This window comes from Corapipo altera, unplaced genomic scaffold (assembly GCF_003945725.1).
Source record: "Corapipo altera isolate COAL_440 unplaced genomic scaffold, ASM394572v1 22, whole genome shotgun sequence".
Classification (NCBI taxonomy): domain Eukaryota; kingdom Metazoa; phylum Chordata; class Aves; order Passeriformes; family Pipridae; genus Corapipo; species Corapipo altera.
In genome coordinates this window covers 6,212,460-6,230,005 of record NW_020884886.1, presented here as the reverse complement: position 1 = coordinate 6,230,005, position 17,546 = coordinate 6,212,460, and the positions used below count along the sequence as shown (strand labels likewise).

Genomic DNA, 17,546 nt, shown 5'->3' with positions numbered 1-17,546 from the left:
ATCTATCTATCTATCTATCTATCTATCTATCTATCTATCTATCTATCCTGTATGTATATCTATCTATCTATCTATCTTTTATATATCTATCTCTATATATCTCCAGTGTATACATCTATCTATCTGTCATAGAATCATAGAATCAGCTGAGTTGGAAGGGACCTTTGAGATCATCAAGTCCAACCCTTGATCCACTGCCACCGTGGTTAGTAGACCATGGCACTAAGTGCCACATCCAGTCTCTTCTTAAAAATCTCCAGGGACGGAGAACCCACTACTTCCCTGGGCAGCCCATTCCGATGTCTGACCACCCTCTCTGTAAAGAAATTCTTTCTAATATCTAACCTAAACCTCCCCTGGCACAACTTGAGACCATGCCCTCTTGTCTTGCTGAAGTTGCCTGGGAAAAGAGACCAACCCCCACCTGGCTACAACCTCCTTTCAGGTAGTTGTAGAGAGTGATGAGGTCTCCCCTGAGCCTCCTCTTCTATCTATCTATCTATCTACAGGATGTTGATCCAACTCGTACATATATATTACATATATATATATATGTATTTGTGTATATATATGCATATGTGTATATATATATATGTATATGTATGTATATATGTGTATATGTATAATTTTTCTTAAGCGAACTGGATCGATGGTTATCAGCTGAATATATGCTTATGTTCCACTGATGGCACTGGCAAGCTACAGTTCTGACACTGCCCAAAGTTAACATACACTGCTATTTGTTATCAAGATTAAAGCCTACTGACACCTCCAAAGCATCTTGCCTGTTTATCTTTACAGTTTATCTCCTCATATCACAGGAGTTTTTGGTTTTTTTCCCCTTCTAACATTTTACTCTTTAAACATGATCACTTCAAAAACTTTTCTGCAGACAAGAAAACAGGATAGCTTCATGGTTCTGCAACCTACTCAAGACTAAATGTATTTAACCAATAATTTGAAGATAACTTAATCAAGTAATGTTGGATCAATATGAAATAGAATTAAAAACAAAGACCCAACATGTTAAAGGTACCTACTTCCAGCATATGGTACGTCTGGTTGCAGTGTATTTGCACAGAAATTAATTGTACAAATCTGCATTAACTAGAGTGGTACTGACAGATCCAGGGTTGACAAGAGCTTGAAAGAAACTCTTGGCTTATATATTTCACTTTTCACAGTTACATATATAAAAGATTCCTATTACTCTTCAGTAAAAAATGATCATACACCACTTTTGTCTCAACTAACTGGACACTAACCTCAGTGATTGTCGTCTGGGATTCCTCACTGCAGTTCATCTGGGCAGTGACTGACACCCGGCTGTCACAAGCAACACAGAAATCACTCATGAGAGACATGCTTCAATATGTGCATAATGATCATGAGGGGCATTCCATTTAACATTTTCATCCCAAATAATCAAATGACACCATTTAACATACAGCCTTAGTACTTAAAAAAACCCATATTTTTTCATAATGGAATGATTAAAAAACATCTGTACCATTTAATTATTCAATATAATAGTGAACAATGTGGGCCTGTGCATGCTGTATGAACACTCTCGCAATTTTTTTTGTTTTTACATAAAGAACCCGTATAGGGTCTGTAAAGACAGCTGCAATAATAAGATCACAGAGACATGTCCAATCCCTTTTTTCCCCTCCTTGCAGCATTGGGCTGAAATCACTTCTATTGGCCAAATTACTTCAGTTTTATTTGCACTAGGAAGTGGCTGTATTTGATTACAAGCATTGGGGAAATTTTTAAATTTATGTCCGTACAACTCAATTCATGGCTACTATTACTGTGAGTTCCTGTCCTGCTTTACCTTTAGTGGGAAGGAACATGACCACAGCTGTGCTTATTGCACCAGCATAGCTGCAGCAGTGCAAAACCCAAGGGCTGTACAAGGGATGTACAGTGGTCACAGATGAAGTAACTCAGAACAGCACAGTTTATTCTGGATTTTAAAATTTCCATGAAAGAACTCACAGGAGTTGACCTTTTGTGGGACCTTTGTAGCTGGCTAAACCTCCTGTAGCAAGAAGGCTAACTGAGGGTGACACAGGTCACCAGTGGTTTCTCCATCATTTCTTTTACTGGGTGTGTACAGGATCATGCATATTTGCCTCAAAAAGTGCTTCCAGCCCAGCCTAGAATATGCAGAGTGATCTTCATGTTCCTCTTTATCTCTTAGGACATGCCTGATGAAAAAGGAGAAGAAGCAGAGGAGAAACGACGTGGTTATCTCCTGCCTGAGGCTTAGCTTTACCAGCTACTGGCCCCAACCATTTTCAGATTTCTAAATAAATCTCAGCTAGCACAGAACACACCCTAAGCAAGTGGTTTCCTTAGACAAATGTGACTCTCTCCCAAACCTCCTGTGCATTTGCCTCAGCACCAATTTTCTCAGTGTCTCTCACCCAAAAATGGCCACATTTCCTTGCTCCCAGCAAGGTTCATCAAATATCTTCTTTATGGCACAGAAGTACAGCACTGCAAGAAGTGGCAGCATTTTTATTGCTTGGCACACAAACCTCTTTTTCGTATCAAGCTTTATGTATCAATTTGAACAGTATTTCTTAGAGGCACATGCAAATGGAGAACACTGGCAACATATAGAAGTGCCTTATGGCCGCTTACTTTAACAATTTGGTAGCATTTCTTGAAGTTAAATACTATAACAGATACTTTATAATGTAATAAACAACTGGATGCAAGAACTATAAAGCTGTCCATTAGCTTAGAGTTGGTTTCCAAGTGATGAAAACTAATAACAGAAACACACTGGAGCTTCTCTCACTGCTCTTTGAAAAAAATTATTACATCAAAAATGCCTAGAAAATAATTTTGAGGATTTTGGGTTCTTAAATCTGTCTCATTCATGAAAACACACGAAATGCAGTGACACTGAAACAGAACTAAAGGAAAACGTTGGCTTCCTACCTGGGTTTTCTTATACAGCAGCTGTGGGAGCACAGGCAAGAGACAAGCACAACACTCCCCCTAGCAACGGTGCCTCAGCTGTGCTTTTTAAAAGAAAGAGTCAGATTCTCCTGCTTAAACCACTAAAACACTTCCGTCCTACTTTTCGTAAACAATTTCATTTACAGTAAAAGGGAAAGTCGTAAATAAAATATGAGGAGGATTCAGCTCCTGCAAACAGCGACCATTTCAGTTACTGCAGTGCCTTTAAAAAACAAATATCCATGGTATATTTTTGCAGGATCAGGGATGGTTATTTCAGACTGGAATACAATAAAATAGTCACTCATCCTAACCTTATTTAACAAACTTTGCTAAATTTTCTGACTTAATTTCTGTGTACTTATAAAGTAAGCAGAGGAGAGACACAACCCCTTCTTGGGACTTCTATGAACCAGAGCAATGACTGATTCCTGAATATCAATCATTTATGGAAAGAGACCTCTTCACTCTGTTGACTAAAGAGACATGTTAAACCTCTAATTCAGACTACATGCCAACATTCCAGGAAGTAAATATTTTTTTAGATTAGTTTCACTCTGAAAAAAATCCCTGACAACTTCAAGGGCTAAATCCTTTAAGTGGATGGTTAGTAGCCAGTTGTTTTCCTAGTGCTCTCTGTTTTTCAGTGCATTAAAGTACTTGGAGTATTAACTGAAGCTGCATTATTCTTTACAGATGACCTTTACAAATCAGCATCAGCCTTAGAAAACTTCTTAGCATGTCATTTGGGGGAGAAATTATGTGACACATAGCAGAGTTAAAAAAGGTATTCTGTCAGCAGCTCTGGTTTGCAAACAGGTTTTTTTTGCCACCCCAGGATTAAAAATCTTATCAGTAAGACAAATCATAACTTTATAGAGTTATCAATATACTTTAATACTTCTGTAGCAGAAAATTAAAAAAAAAAAAGGATATGAAGGCTATGATAGTTGTCCTAGAATCTGGTTAAAGGGAAACACAATCTGAAGCCCTGGTTAAAGAAACAGAGGAGGAATCTGCTTGCTAAATGCTCACAACAAGCTTATGTAGAGACTAGGAATGGCAGAAATGTCAGCACTGTGAGACAGTTTACAGAAGTGTGCATTGTCTTATATACAATTCCTAATTTTTATAGCTACAATGGAATTTATAGTTTTCCTGTCAAAACTGGAGAGGGGTCTTTTCTGCTGGACTGAATTGCTAACAGAGTAATTTTTTTATGTTAACATGTATCAGTATCTCTAGTATGATCAGAACAAACAATATCAGTGGCAGTGAATGGATCTGTTAGAGCTATTTATAATTGTCTGTATATAAGCAGTCCCTATAACAGCTGAAGGTCTGTTACTACAAGGTTTTAATAGTTAGAATCATATGAGAAGAGAGGGCTAAATTGTTTCACATTTCTGAAGAAGACCTTGGGAAGAAGTAAATAGTCACAGTAGTTAAAAAGGTTGGGAGCATGCATTTTTAGTTACTAAAAGAGGAACTATCATAGTTAGAAGACACTTAGCATGACAACAGCTTTCTAGAATGGGAAAGATGTGATCAGAGGACAGGTTTCTTGGGGTAACATAAACAGTACACAATCTCAGTTGTCTGCTAAGCCTTACCATAGGAGAGACTGTGGAAATGATCCAGTGGGTGAAACTTCATACAAAATTTTGGCAAGAACTCAGGTTCAACATCTTGTTTTGCAGATAAGTCTGTGCCCCAGAAATTTATTCCAGTCTCAGAAACAGTTGTACAAACAATGTAAATGATGGACAATGTGAACAGCATTATGTAAGGAAAATTACTGTGGTACCCTAAAGGAGCAGTTGGAGACCTTTACTTAATGAAATGGGAAGCTGCTTAAAAACATGTCAGTACAATCACTGCTCACAGGAGACATACAGAATTCAAACTACATGTGTTACCTGCCTAGAATCAAAGTCAAAATTTTTGGAAAAACAAAACAGAAGGGAAAGTGCAGCTCTTACAAGCCATGTATGGCATTTACTGAGTAATAGTACATGTTGTTGTGCTCTTAGAATAGGAATTAAAATACTATGTGCAACTCTACAGCAATCCCAGTTTCAGGGAGGTTACAAACAAGGAAGAACAAACTCTACCTATCTTGATTATTTTAAACTGATTGCACCTTACTCCAACATGACAGAAGTCACAAATAACATTTCCTGCAATTTGTCACACGCAGTTTAGAAGTCTGTGTTCACAACCAGAACATCTGATAGAATGCGTGTGAAAGAAAGTGGTGCGTGGAAGGGACATCAGCATCAGTGGTAGGCAAGTTTTCGGATAATGAAAGACGTTGTTCTACAACCCAAAAATTCCAAGCCCTTCCCACTTTTTTCTGAGTCTAGAGATAAAACTTAGTTGAAAGCAGAGAAAGAAAAGCAACTGCTGGTACATTTCCTTCATACAATTCACTTGTTTCTAGAAATCCCATCTGCTTCATGCAAAAAATTAACTTTAGAGCCTGCTGAGAACAATGGTTCATTTATGTTTTTCAAGAATTCAGTATTTTTTGTCCCTTTGTTAATATGGCATAAAGAAGACTATTCTTTCACAGAGACAATTTTACAAATACTGCCTTGTGTTTTGTATTGTATTTAGAATTCTGACAGGTGCTTTAAAGTTGAAAAGGAACAAATTTATTATGTTGTTTCTGGTGTTAGAGAATCACCTCAGGCTCCTTTTTAGGCTTTCAACACCTGAAATTAAGTATCCTTAAAAACTGCAATATTTTATATGTATTTAATGTATTGAATTTGGAGCCATGAGAAGATTGCTAGCCCATCTTAGTACACTGCAAAATTTTCTGGAGACCAGCCAAGTTACTGCAGTTGAAGTTGTCCCAGGAGGAGCTCGAGCAATACTTTATGTAAGGTCTGACAAGAGGTCATTTCTGTCATTATAAGGGTACTTCTGTGTTCTCATCAATCTACATCTTCTCTCTAATTGTGAGACATATAAATCACCAAATCAAATTATGCCAATTTTTCCACTTAGCAGATTGTTCTTGAAGAGCAGACATCTTATGTAACTTTTGCCATCTCAGAGTTAGAGGCCAAGCTGAGTAAGTCACTTAGATACAAGTAATGTGAAGAGACAATACCTCCTGATTCCTCCTTTCTTAATGTAAGTCTCTAATACGGGGCCGTCCAAATGGAGATTTATCCCACCTATTACTTTGCACTGGTGACAGGACAGCTAAGAACTAATTTAACCTACACAATGGTCTTTGAGCTTTTAGAGATTAAAGTCAGGTAAGAGAAATTTTCTACTAATACTTGCTGCTGCAGGAACAGACTGCTTAGAGGAAAAATCTCCTTCCAGCAGGTAGCTGCCAAAATTATACCAAAATTATACTCAGAGCTGAGGGCTGTAAGCCAAATAATCCAGGACACCTTTTTATTTGTGTATATTTGCTATTAAAAATATGTGTATTATATGTCTAATTAATTTTTTCCCTTAGGTAATAACTTTCATGGATTGATCTGATGTATGCAGCTAGGACAAAACCAAGTATCAGAGGCTGAGAATTTCTTTACACTATTAGGAAATTTCTTTCTGTGGACGTGAGGAAGAATCATGCCTCTGAAATTCAGAAATACTGTCATAACCTCAGTTGGGAGTGTCAACCTAAGGTTACAGGAAAGTGTATGTGACCTCTAAATGCTCTCTGAGCAAAAGTCTAGATGTTTATACTGAAAGGAATAAATTGCTTCTTGAAAAAATGTATTACTCATTAGAAAAGATAGTGGTATATTACTTTCTCAGCTCTATTTTTCTCCTGTTTACTTTCATGTGTTATTTCTTGGATAGGACTCATCACCTACTGAAAGACATGTATAAAGCGGGCCAAATTTCCACATAAAACTGAAGTTCCTGCTGATCAAATTGCCTAGTACAGCATCATTGTAGTTATTCTGCTTGTGAATTACCTGACGATGGATAAATAATAAATAAAGCAATCAGGGAAAACTAAGTTATTCAGTAATTGTTTTAGTGAATGAATATAAACTGAACCTAGCGGGTGACCTGTGGAAGGTAAATAAAAAGAAAATATTAAATGAATTTCAACAACTAATGTAACATACTTGGTAAGAAATATGCTTCTTGTCAGTTTTCTATACTTTTGCCTATCCCAAAAGTACATAAATGGTGTTAGATAGATTTAAAAAGATTTGAAGAATGTAGATAATGTTCTCAGTACTGATATCCATTGGTAACTATTTCCTCTATATTGTCTTAACATTGTAAAAAACTGAGGACCTATTGCTTCTGAAAGAAGTGTATAACTACCTAACCATATGGACATGAATACCAACAGTGAGGAAAATAAAGGTATTTGTTCAAAGGAACATACTCATACCAATTTGAAGATGTAGTTAAATGTTTTATTAGTTATCTAGGTTAAAAATATTCAGCAACGGAACACATGACTTACTTCTTCCTTGATGTCACTCTAACAAGTATAAAGAAAGTCTGAAGGAGTAAAAGACTGTGGGGAGCTATTTTGTTTCAAATAACTCTATTTTTACTCACGCGTCTTTACATACGTATATGCCAAGTAAATATATGTATTTTTTACTTATGAATCTCAGGAACACTGAGCTTCTTAATATGTTTGAAGGTTTCCTAGTGGTTTGAGGTTTGTAGGAGTTCTTGCAGCCTTGATCAGGAAGCCCAAGAGTTGGTGCTGAAGCAAAGACATGCTTCTTCCTGGGAGTTTCACTCAGTGGCACTAATTTCTCTCTGTTGACACTAATTTCTCTTTGTTGACTGTAGGCAAGGTCTAGATGACTAGTTTTTTCTGGGTGCCTAATTTTATATGGCATTATGACATTTGTAGAATGACCCATATATTGTGCAAAAATCTTTAATTCTTTTCAAATTTAATCCCAAAGAGGTTTAGCTTTTTGTTTTCCTACAACATCTTGAAACCTAACCAGACCTCCCTGCCTACTGGTGGGAATAGCATGAAGACATCAGCCAAAGATATTTTCCTTATAAATTCAAGTTTAGACAGAGAAATACCCCAAATGAACTATCGTGTCATCAAAGGTGATCTATTTTAAAGTAATATACTTGCAATAACAATGATTTACTTTAGGATAATATCTTGAGATCCTTAATGAGGGCAGGGACACATGGTACTTGTATACATATGTTGTCCATACATGTAGTAAAAGGATTCTTTTTGCCAAAACCCATAGAAATAATTCAACGGAATTACTTATTTTTAATTGGTCTTGCCAAAATATTAAAGTGTTCAAAAAACTACAGAATCCATTAGGGAAAACTTAGGGAAGCTAAAATTACTCTTCTACCACTGTACAAACATAAATCTAAAATTTCTAAGTAAAGGAAAGCAATAATTCTTGGTTTACTTATTCCCATGATGTCACTCTCAACATAGGTGTGGTTAAAATCTCTCTTTTACATTGGATTCATTTTTAAAAGATTATTACATGGAAGTAGTTAGGATTGCAACTAGGAACATTTCACTATAAACCTGTATATTTTCTCTGTTCAACTGAGAAAAATTCATTTTGTCTGAAAACTTCTGGATGTATTGTAACTACCAAATATATTTCTATATAGTCTGAAGAAAATCAATCATACTCTTTTCTTAAGCTTGGTTTTATAGAATATTATCTAATTCTAATAAAAATTCTAATGAAAACTAACATAAAATGTCTACTGATTCAAATGCCATAAACTTATTTCCATATTTTGAAAGATAATAATCTAATTATATACTTCTGTAAGTTGCTTTCTCTACACAAAATGTATTATATATCCAGTCCTGCATCTATTGAATTATGCTTCCTGTAAGTCACAGGCCCGATGTGATCATCTGTTCTGTCCTGTGGAATTCAGTGCAGGCAGGCACTGAGCAATGCCAGTCCTCTTTGTGCCTTGTATAGGCACTGATGGCTGTGAAGCATCAGCATCAATCATTATTGTAAATGATGATTGGGCTGCATTTTGCACTCATATTGTGCTTAATTTGCTGATGTATAAATGATTGTACAGCAGGGTGATAAACTGAATCTCTAAGTGTTCTCTTCCACATTTTTCACAGAAAGAAGCCCTTGTGTGACACTAATAAATTAGATGTCTAGTTAGAAAAATAATCCACTTTTGTCTTCTATCACACCTCTCTCACTGTCAAATAAAATAACTGTTGTACAAGCACTGCTAGTTTGATTTGTGGTCAGGACTTTGCACTTGTTCACTGCATAAAGCAGCAGTCATGTACACAAACCCATGCATGTTAATGTGGGAGGAAATGAAGGCATGACACAGGGAGCATAGACTAATGTTCCATACATAACTGTAGTGCTTGTTCTGCAATCTCAGTGGTATTTTTGTGTCATTTTATCTGTTTGTAATGTTCTTAATTCAGTTAAGTACACTGAAAAAACCCCTAGAAATTTCTCTCTGCCTTGGTCATAACTAAAGTGGGATTAAGAGCTGTGCAATACAGATCACCAGCATTTGATGTTATCTGAATAACTGCTAGAAACATCAGGTTTCTGTAAATATGGGATGAATAAAAGAAGATTGTAAATTCTTGGAAAGTAAGAGCACCCAGTGAAAGACTACCAGTCTTGACTGGTGTTGAAGGCTGGAGAACTCATGATGTCCCAAGATATTTTTACAATGATTGATTGCTGCTACTGGTAAAATGGCTTCCTCATTTCCAGTGGGGATTGATAGTTTTTCACCAATTAATCTTACTCTACTCCTATCTGATGGAAGGAAGTGCCAGCTACTACCAGAAATTTTATCTCCAGATACCTGCAGACTGTGATCAAATTACCTCTTAACCTCATTGACAAGAAAAGCAAATTGACCTTGTTACATCTCTCATGTAATTTGCATGAATAGAATTATAACAATTTTGTTTTCCAATTTTCAAGTAAGTTTTTGAAACACTGACAGAAGTAGCAGCTTCCTAAGCAACTACTCTTTACTCCTACTTTTACTTCCATTTATCATACATCTAAAGGGCTATAGCAAGAGCCTACTTTGATTACTCATATTTAGCTGATGATCCATGAGGTCCCATGTACCTTTTTTGAGTTCATTGATTTCCTGAATGCAGTTTTGCATTTTGTGTGTGACCTACATTTACTTCATTGCATATGACTCTATTGGAATATAACTAAGGCTGATTTAATGGTATGACTCTAATTGTTCCATATAATTTATGCACATTACTGGTTACTGTTCTATCCTTTTTTGGAGTCCACAATTTTCTTCAGCAAACAGCTTATACTTTTTTCCATATTTCTCATAAAGATATTGGGTGGCATTGAAAGAATAGCAAACCCACTTGGAATTACACTGAAAATACTCACATTGAATACTGACTGATTGTCTCCAAGTTTTCAGATCTCCAAGTTTTTAATTTCTTGATATGTTTAATACCTTTGTTCTGGTCTTTTATGACTGGTATTGGGTAGTCCTCAGCTAGTACAAATCTTCATATATTTACTGGGAGGTTGGCTGGTTATGAATGTTATTCGTTCTTGTAAATATCAGATGGAAGTGTCCTTGTGACCTGTTGAGAGACATCCTGAAGCAGAAATTCCTATTTTATCCCTCTCCTTTTAAGAATTCATTGTTATATCTGTTTTTAATGTATTACCTGTCTTAAAATGATCAAAGATGATATTGTGGTCAGTTGTTCAATTTTATTTTAATATCATATACAAAATATCCATTCTACATTGCAACTTAATATATTTTATATAAAATCCAATGTACAGTATCTTAAATTTGTTTAAATAGTATTATAAACAGAACTTTCAGGAAGAGTCAGTCCTGGAGTGAAGCAATCTTCTGTTAATTACAGTTCCTTTTGTTATCCCTGCTGTTCAGTTAAAAATCCAACTTAGGTTCTAGAAACATCCTTACAAGCTCAGATCTGGTTCCTATTACAGCAAGAATAAACTCCCAGATTTTTATTTTTTTCTTTCAACTTTTTGTTTCCCACACAGCTGGATAAAATCCAGTGCTGGAGTTTCCAGTTTGAATGTCATTTGTTATCATCTGCTTCAGAGCTCATCTTCATCTGATAAAGCGTCAAGGTAATCTGTGTCAACATATAAGAGAAATCCAGAAAACAAACTGTCTGCCCACGTTGGATCAGAAAAGAGACCATTTTGATCAGTGTAGAAGATCTCGAGCCATACTTCATCTTCTGGCTGAAGATAGATCACCGTAGATCCAGAAGCTACGTCATGGTTGCCTGTGTTTGCATCAAATGTCTTTATCCTGTACTTCCCATTGTGGACCAGCCCAATCGCAAGATGCTTGTTTGCTAAGGTGATATCATAAGAAAAATAATAAATCCCTGGGATGGCACAAATGAACTTCCCTGTGGAAGGGTTGTAATGCTCCCCCTCGTTGAAGAGGACTTTATTGAATACAATTGGTAATCTTTCCTCTGGGTAGCTTGTGGTGATGCCAACAGAAAAGGCAGATTTCAGCACTATCTTTCCACACTTACAGACCCCCGGTGCACCAGGCTCTCCTCGGTCTCCTTTATCTCCCTTAGGTCCAGGTGGTCCAGCTGGACCTACTTCACCTTTGGCACCAGTCAATCCTCCAGGTCCTTTTTTACCAGACTGACCTTGGTCTCCTTTCTCTCCAGCTGGTCCTAATGGCCCAGTCTTTCCTCTTAAACCTTCAAAAACATTTTAAGTTAGTTAATGATTGCACATATCAACTCGATAAATGATTGTGTGGGCTACTGTGTGGGCTACAAACAAAAAAAAGAGGGTCAGAATTTCAAAATACTCGAAAAATACTTTCAAAATCTTCTAGTAAGTTTGTGAAAAGAATGCAAGGTTGGAAGAGATGACCAGGCCTCACAGTCTACAGGTCCTTTATTTCTATATTCCTGCTTTTCTTCATATCTTGATTATACTTCAAAGAATTTTATGTAATCAGTCTATTGCTGCCCGAACTACAGGCACTGCTGATGGGAAGAACAGTGGTGTGGCTACCTATGTAGTGATGCTTGTGCACCAAATACCTCATACAGTTAGAGCATTTTTAGTGTGTACCTAAGTACCTGCTAAGCTTTTACTCCTGGCTAAGGGCACAAATGAGACTGTTTGTTTAACACCACACATGCTTCATTCTTCCCAAACTTTCAGCATCTGCGTGCAAGAAGGCTGTGCACTTACTTTTCTTTACACTGATGTCAGTATGTGCATATTAGACATGTCTAAAATATATCTGCATATTTTCTTTCACTGTACATATGTACATGCATCACACTTAAACCCACACAGATACATGCACACATTCATCTCATATATATATATATATTTATATATATATATCTATAAATATATATATTTTTTATATACACACACACACACACACACACATATGTAAGTATGACAGTGATGATGAAAGGTCTTTGTTGTGTTAGGTTACACAAAATATTCAATACCTGCACTCCCTTTTTCACCTTTTTCTCCCTTCCTGCCATCTCTACCATCTCTTCCTGGAAGACCAATGCGTCCATGTGGCCCCGGGGACCCGCTGGCTCCAGGGGGACCTGCAGGGCCTGGCAAACCAGGGATGCTACATATGTATCTGGTGTAGTAATTTTCTCCTTTGAGCTGGCTTTGAAGTGGTTGCTCGCTTGTATAGATGGCAAAACTTGTAATGTACAGCAACACGAACATCCTCGCATCTGGAAAAAATACATGTGAATAAAACTATGCATATTATGACACTCCAGTCACATGCAAATGTCTCTGAATATGTAAATAAGTGTGACATTGTGATGCATTATGCACAGGTATGGGTGCAGAGCTCCATCTGGGATTTCTGCATTACCAAAATCCATGAAGGAGGCAAGGAGGAAATTCTGTCCAGTTGGAGCTTTTTCTGGTCACCATATATGTTGCTGTATGTCTCTTAAGTAAGTAGCCTCTGGACTGACACGGTGAATATCAGCTTTTTTTGGGTCAAATGTTGACACATGAGAAAAAGAATCTGAATTTTTCAATTCAAAGTCCTTTGCTTGCCTAGGTTTATTTTGTCTTTAGGCCCTGCACAAGCTTTACAAAACTCTCTTGCTGAGGGAGTTATGTCTGTACTAGGATGATATGCCTGTAGGAACAGTCTCTTCTAGTGAGGATAAAGCTTACACTTTCATTTAATTTTGAAACTTGCCCTTATGGTGGCAAATGAATCTCCAACTCAGATAACTGCAGCAGAAACTTGCTGAACCTGCAGAAAGGATGGCAGTAAGAGAGGGCAGCTTCAGTGCCTGGTTGGAAACAGCACAAATAACCACTTCACCCTAGTCAGTTGGATGGAATAAGGCAGCTGCCCTGCAGGGGAACAGATGGAGTGTGAATGGGCTGCTAACAGGTTTTTTTAAGCCCTGTCTTATGAAATGAACTGTGTTGCAATGTCTTGCAAGAAAATTGTTTAAAGCTTTATATATAGTATTTAGTTGTTTCCATAAACTATTGAATGGAGATTAGATTTCTCTGTTCCGCTGTATACTGGGATACTAAAGAAAAGTCACTGTACAAACAGTGACATGCTGAGGGGTTGCAGTACCTGATGTACAAAGGTGTCTTAATTTAGTGTTGCATTAGCAGAGAGTCACTCATGGGTCGGGTGAGAATCTGTAAGTCAAGCTGTTTTTTCTAATTCCTTTGCTATCTTCTCAGAAAACTTGTGTGTGGTTTTTTGTTGGAGTTGTCCATTCCTTCAGGGATAATTTACAGCACTCAAAGAAATCAGAGACCGCTGGTTTCTGTGGGGAGAAAAAAGAAGAAATAGAATGGGGGATTGAGAAAAATATCTGTGTGAAATGCAACCTACATTTTTTTTACAGTGAATCATAGAATCATTAAGGTTGGAAAAGACCTTTAAGATAAGATCATCACATCCAACCATCCACCAACCAACCAACCTAGCACCATCACTATGTTCACCACTAAACCACGTCATATCCACACTTTTCTTGAACATTTCCAGGGATGGTGATTCCACCATTTCCCTGGGCATCCTGTTCCAATGCTTGACAACCCTTTCCATGAAGATATTTTTCCTAATATCCAATCTAAACCTCACCTGCTGCAACTTGACATCATTTCCTGTCATCCTCTCACTTGTTGTCTGGGAGAAGTGATTGAGCCCCACCTCGCCACAACCTCCTTTCAGGGAGTTGTAGAGAGTGATAAGGTCTCCCTGGAGCCTCCTTTTCTCCAGGCTAAACAACCCCAGCTTGCTCAACTGCTCCTCATGAGACAAGTTCCATACCCTTCACCAGCTCTGTTGCCCTTCTCTGGACATGCTCCAGCACCTCAATGTCTTTCTTGTTATGAGGGGCCCAAAAGTGGACACAGGATTCAAGGTATGGTCTCACCAGCACTGAGCATGGGAAGACAATCACTGCCCTTATCCTACTGGCCACAGTATTTCTGATACAAGTCAGGATGCCCTTGACGTTCTTGACCACCTTGACACACTGCTGGCTCATGGTCAGCTGCTGTCAAACAGTGCCCCCAGGTCCTTTTCCACTGGGCAATTTTTCAGCCACTGCTCCAGACTGTAGTGCCTCATGCTCTTGTTGTAACGCAGGTGCAGGACTCAGCACTTTGCCATGTTTAACTTCATACTGTTGGCCTCTGCCCATCGATCCAGCCTGTCCAGATCCCTCTGCACAGCCTTCTTATCCTACAGGAGATCAGCACTCCCGCCCAACTTAGCGTCATGTGCAAAGTGACTGAGTGTGCACTTGGTCCTCTTGTCTAGATCACTGATGAGGATATTAAACAAAGCTGACCCCAACACTGAGCACTGGGGAACACCACTGGTTACCAGATTCATTCTCAAGCTCAGAGTCAAAGAAATTGCACAGTGAATTGATCTAGAAATTGTTGTTCTCATTCCTTTCTTTGTGATACTGATTGGTAGTGACTGATTGATTAAAAACCCTAAGCCATTACATTTATTTGCGGTTCATAAGTAAATTTCAACAGGTATATGCCCTGGTCAGATCTATTCATCAGAGAAGAGACTAGCTTATACATATACATGTATGTATACACAGTTTTTAAGAAGAATCTTTTCTGTTTTACAGAACAGAAAATTAGAAACTGTCTTGGTATAAGTGGTAATGCAGGAAAAAATATGAAAATATTTTAGCTGGGGAGAAGTAAAAGATGCTCCAAAATTCTCTTCAGTGATATACATTCTGCTTTTCATATTGAGCACCTTGCATCAAATTGGCAGAAACCAAACTATTGATTTTGCCATCATTTGATAGAGCCTTACAGTACAGTCAGGCACAACAGCCTCCACAAGTGGATTAGCATATGAATGCTTAACTTTACAGCAGAGTAGCAAAAGATAACTCCAAGGCAGTTGTTAGTTACAAGGACAAACTTCAGAGTGACGTTTGCTCTGATGTACTACTGAGCGTACCCAAATAAAGCTCATGGATTTTCATATGACTTAAATCAGGGACAACAAAGCTCTATGCAGAGAACGACTTTAAACACATAGCCAGGAGGTAACAGCTTGAAGGGAGTTCATGGTTAAGGCTGCATATGCATTTTACACAAAGCTCATGGATAAGAAGCAGACACGAGCTAAGGATCCAGGACTGGAAAAAAATCCTGCCCTTTGCCAGATGAAAGTCTGAATCAGTGGGCCAGGTGTTCCCACACTGTGTTGCATGTAATCCAAGCAAAAACAGTCTCAACAACTGCTGTTTTTGCCTGTGTCCAGGATCTTTTACAAATCAGAGTGAGCGCCGTCACACAGCTGCTCCTGTCACTGGCTGGCCGGTAACTTATTGATGTGTGAATCTGTCTCCAGCTCCCAGACCTCCCCTGCTGTTCCTCTCATGTGCCTACAGGAAATTAATTAGTCTGGGAGATGTATTTCTGAAAAGAGCATGGGAAAAAGGTCGTTTAGGGAAGGTGAGGGTAACGGGGTTGTTGAGATAGGAATGTGCCTTAGATGCCTGGGGTGTTGTGGTTGGACAACCAATTTAAGAAGGCAGCATAGAGGGGAATACACGAAGCTTTCGGCTATGGCTTGGAGAGCTTAAGGGGTGATGACTCTGTGAAACAGAATGGTGGGACTGCAGGAAGGGGAAGAGAGCTGGAGTGGGAGATAATGGGGATAATGTTCAGGTGATGAGTTTACGGGACTGAATTTAGTCTTGGGGGGAATATAAGCTGCTTCCAACAGTGGTAGGCAACAAATGACATTCAGGAAACCAGGCATTAGGCCAGAGAATCAAAACTTCTCTTGCTCTTTGACTTCAGACTCTTCCATTTCTTCATGCATAGGAGTAGTTGTTTTAAAAGGAGGGAGGAAGGTGCCTTTCTGTTATTGCAGAAGTGTGAATCTCCTCAGACCGAGGGAAGATGTGCAGTGTTGAACCCATGCCCCTTGTTTCCCAGTGAGTGCTCTAAAAGCACCATTGTAATGCTAAAGGTGAATAAGAACATACAGCCATGGGTTTTTTTAATTTCAGGCGAAATTAGGAGGCCACAGAGATTTCAGTTCACATGGGCTTATGAAGTTAGAGGGTATAATAGACCTCTCAGATCACTTTCTCAGGAGTCACCTAAGTTGCACTGAAATATTTGTTGCCAGAGAGTTAACTGGTAGGCAGAAAGTGAGTCATAAATTGCACTTTGTTCTTGGCCTCTGGTTGTCCTTTTCAAAGATACAGAATTTTGTCCATAAACTGGGGTAGGAAACAAATTGATTTATATCTGCCAAGTAATTTTTCTCTGGGGAAAAGCAAAATCTGAACAGTTCAATGTATTTTTCCAAATACTGAAAGCCAGAAAAAGCACATTCTTTACAACAGTAAGAGTCATCTTCATCATAACCATCACCAAAAATAATAATAAGAATTATATGAACGCAGGGTTAGAATAATGTTATTCCAAGTGTAGGAAGTGGCATTTCAATAGATCTCAAATCTACTAGACAAAGCAAGAGTGCACATCAAGGCATTCACTGAAAAGTGATGGACATGATGATCAATTCTAATCATAGAATCATAGGATGGTCTGTGTTGGAAGGGCCCTTAAAGATCAACTAGTTCCAACCTTCCTGCCGTGGGCAGGGACAATTTTCACTGGACCAGATTGTTCAAAGTGATTTCTGGAATACATTTTCTAAGTGAGAGTGGCTGATTCCTTTGTTCACTGTTCAAAAGGTCCTCTTATTCATCTGATACTGGAAAAACACTAAAAAGCAATTCTGGACCTAGTACCTTGTTGCAGTTAAGGTGGCAGGTCTAAAGAATCCAAAGCAGTGTGACAAGCAGGTCGAGGGAGGTGATTCTACCACTCTGGTCCACTCTAGTGAGACCCCACCTAGAGTGCTGCATCCAGCTCTGGGGTCCCCAGCACAGGAAAGACATGGACCTGTTGGAGCAGGTCCAGAGGAGAGCCACAAAGATGATCAAAGGGCCGGAGCACCTCTCCTATGAAGACAAGCTGAGAGAGTTAGGACTAAAACAGACCTCTTATAAGAAA

The 17,546-nt window shown here is 38.3% G+C and overlaps 1 protein-coding gene across 2 annotated transcripts in view; it reads right to left on the bottom strand.

Annotated features, from left to right (window-relative positions):
- Nucleotides 1-10,671: 10,671 nt before the first annotated feature.
- The window catches only part of C1QTNF7 (C1q and TNF related 7), a 49,472-nt gene continuing 42,597 nt past the window's right edge, over nucleotides 10,672-17,546 (bottom strand). For both annotated transcript variants that reach the window (XM_027643030.1, XM_027643029.1), the window contains exons 2-4: nucleotides 13,591-13,789; nucleotides 12,464-12,709; nucleotides 10,672-11,686 (exon numbers count right to left, since the gene is read on the bottom strand). In XM_027643030.1, coding sequence (XP_027498831.1) covers nucleotides 11,055-11,686; nucleotides 12,464-12,701 — 870 coding nt within the window. In that variant the 5' untranslated portion in view covers nucleotides 12,702-12,709; nucleotides 13,591-13,789 and the 3' untranslated portion in view covers nucleotides 10,672-11,054. The remainder of the gene's footprint in view (nucleotides 11,687-12,463; nucleotides 12,710-13,590; nucleotides 13,790-17,546) is intronic.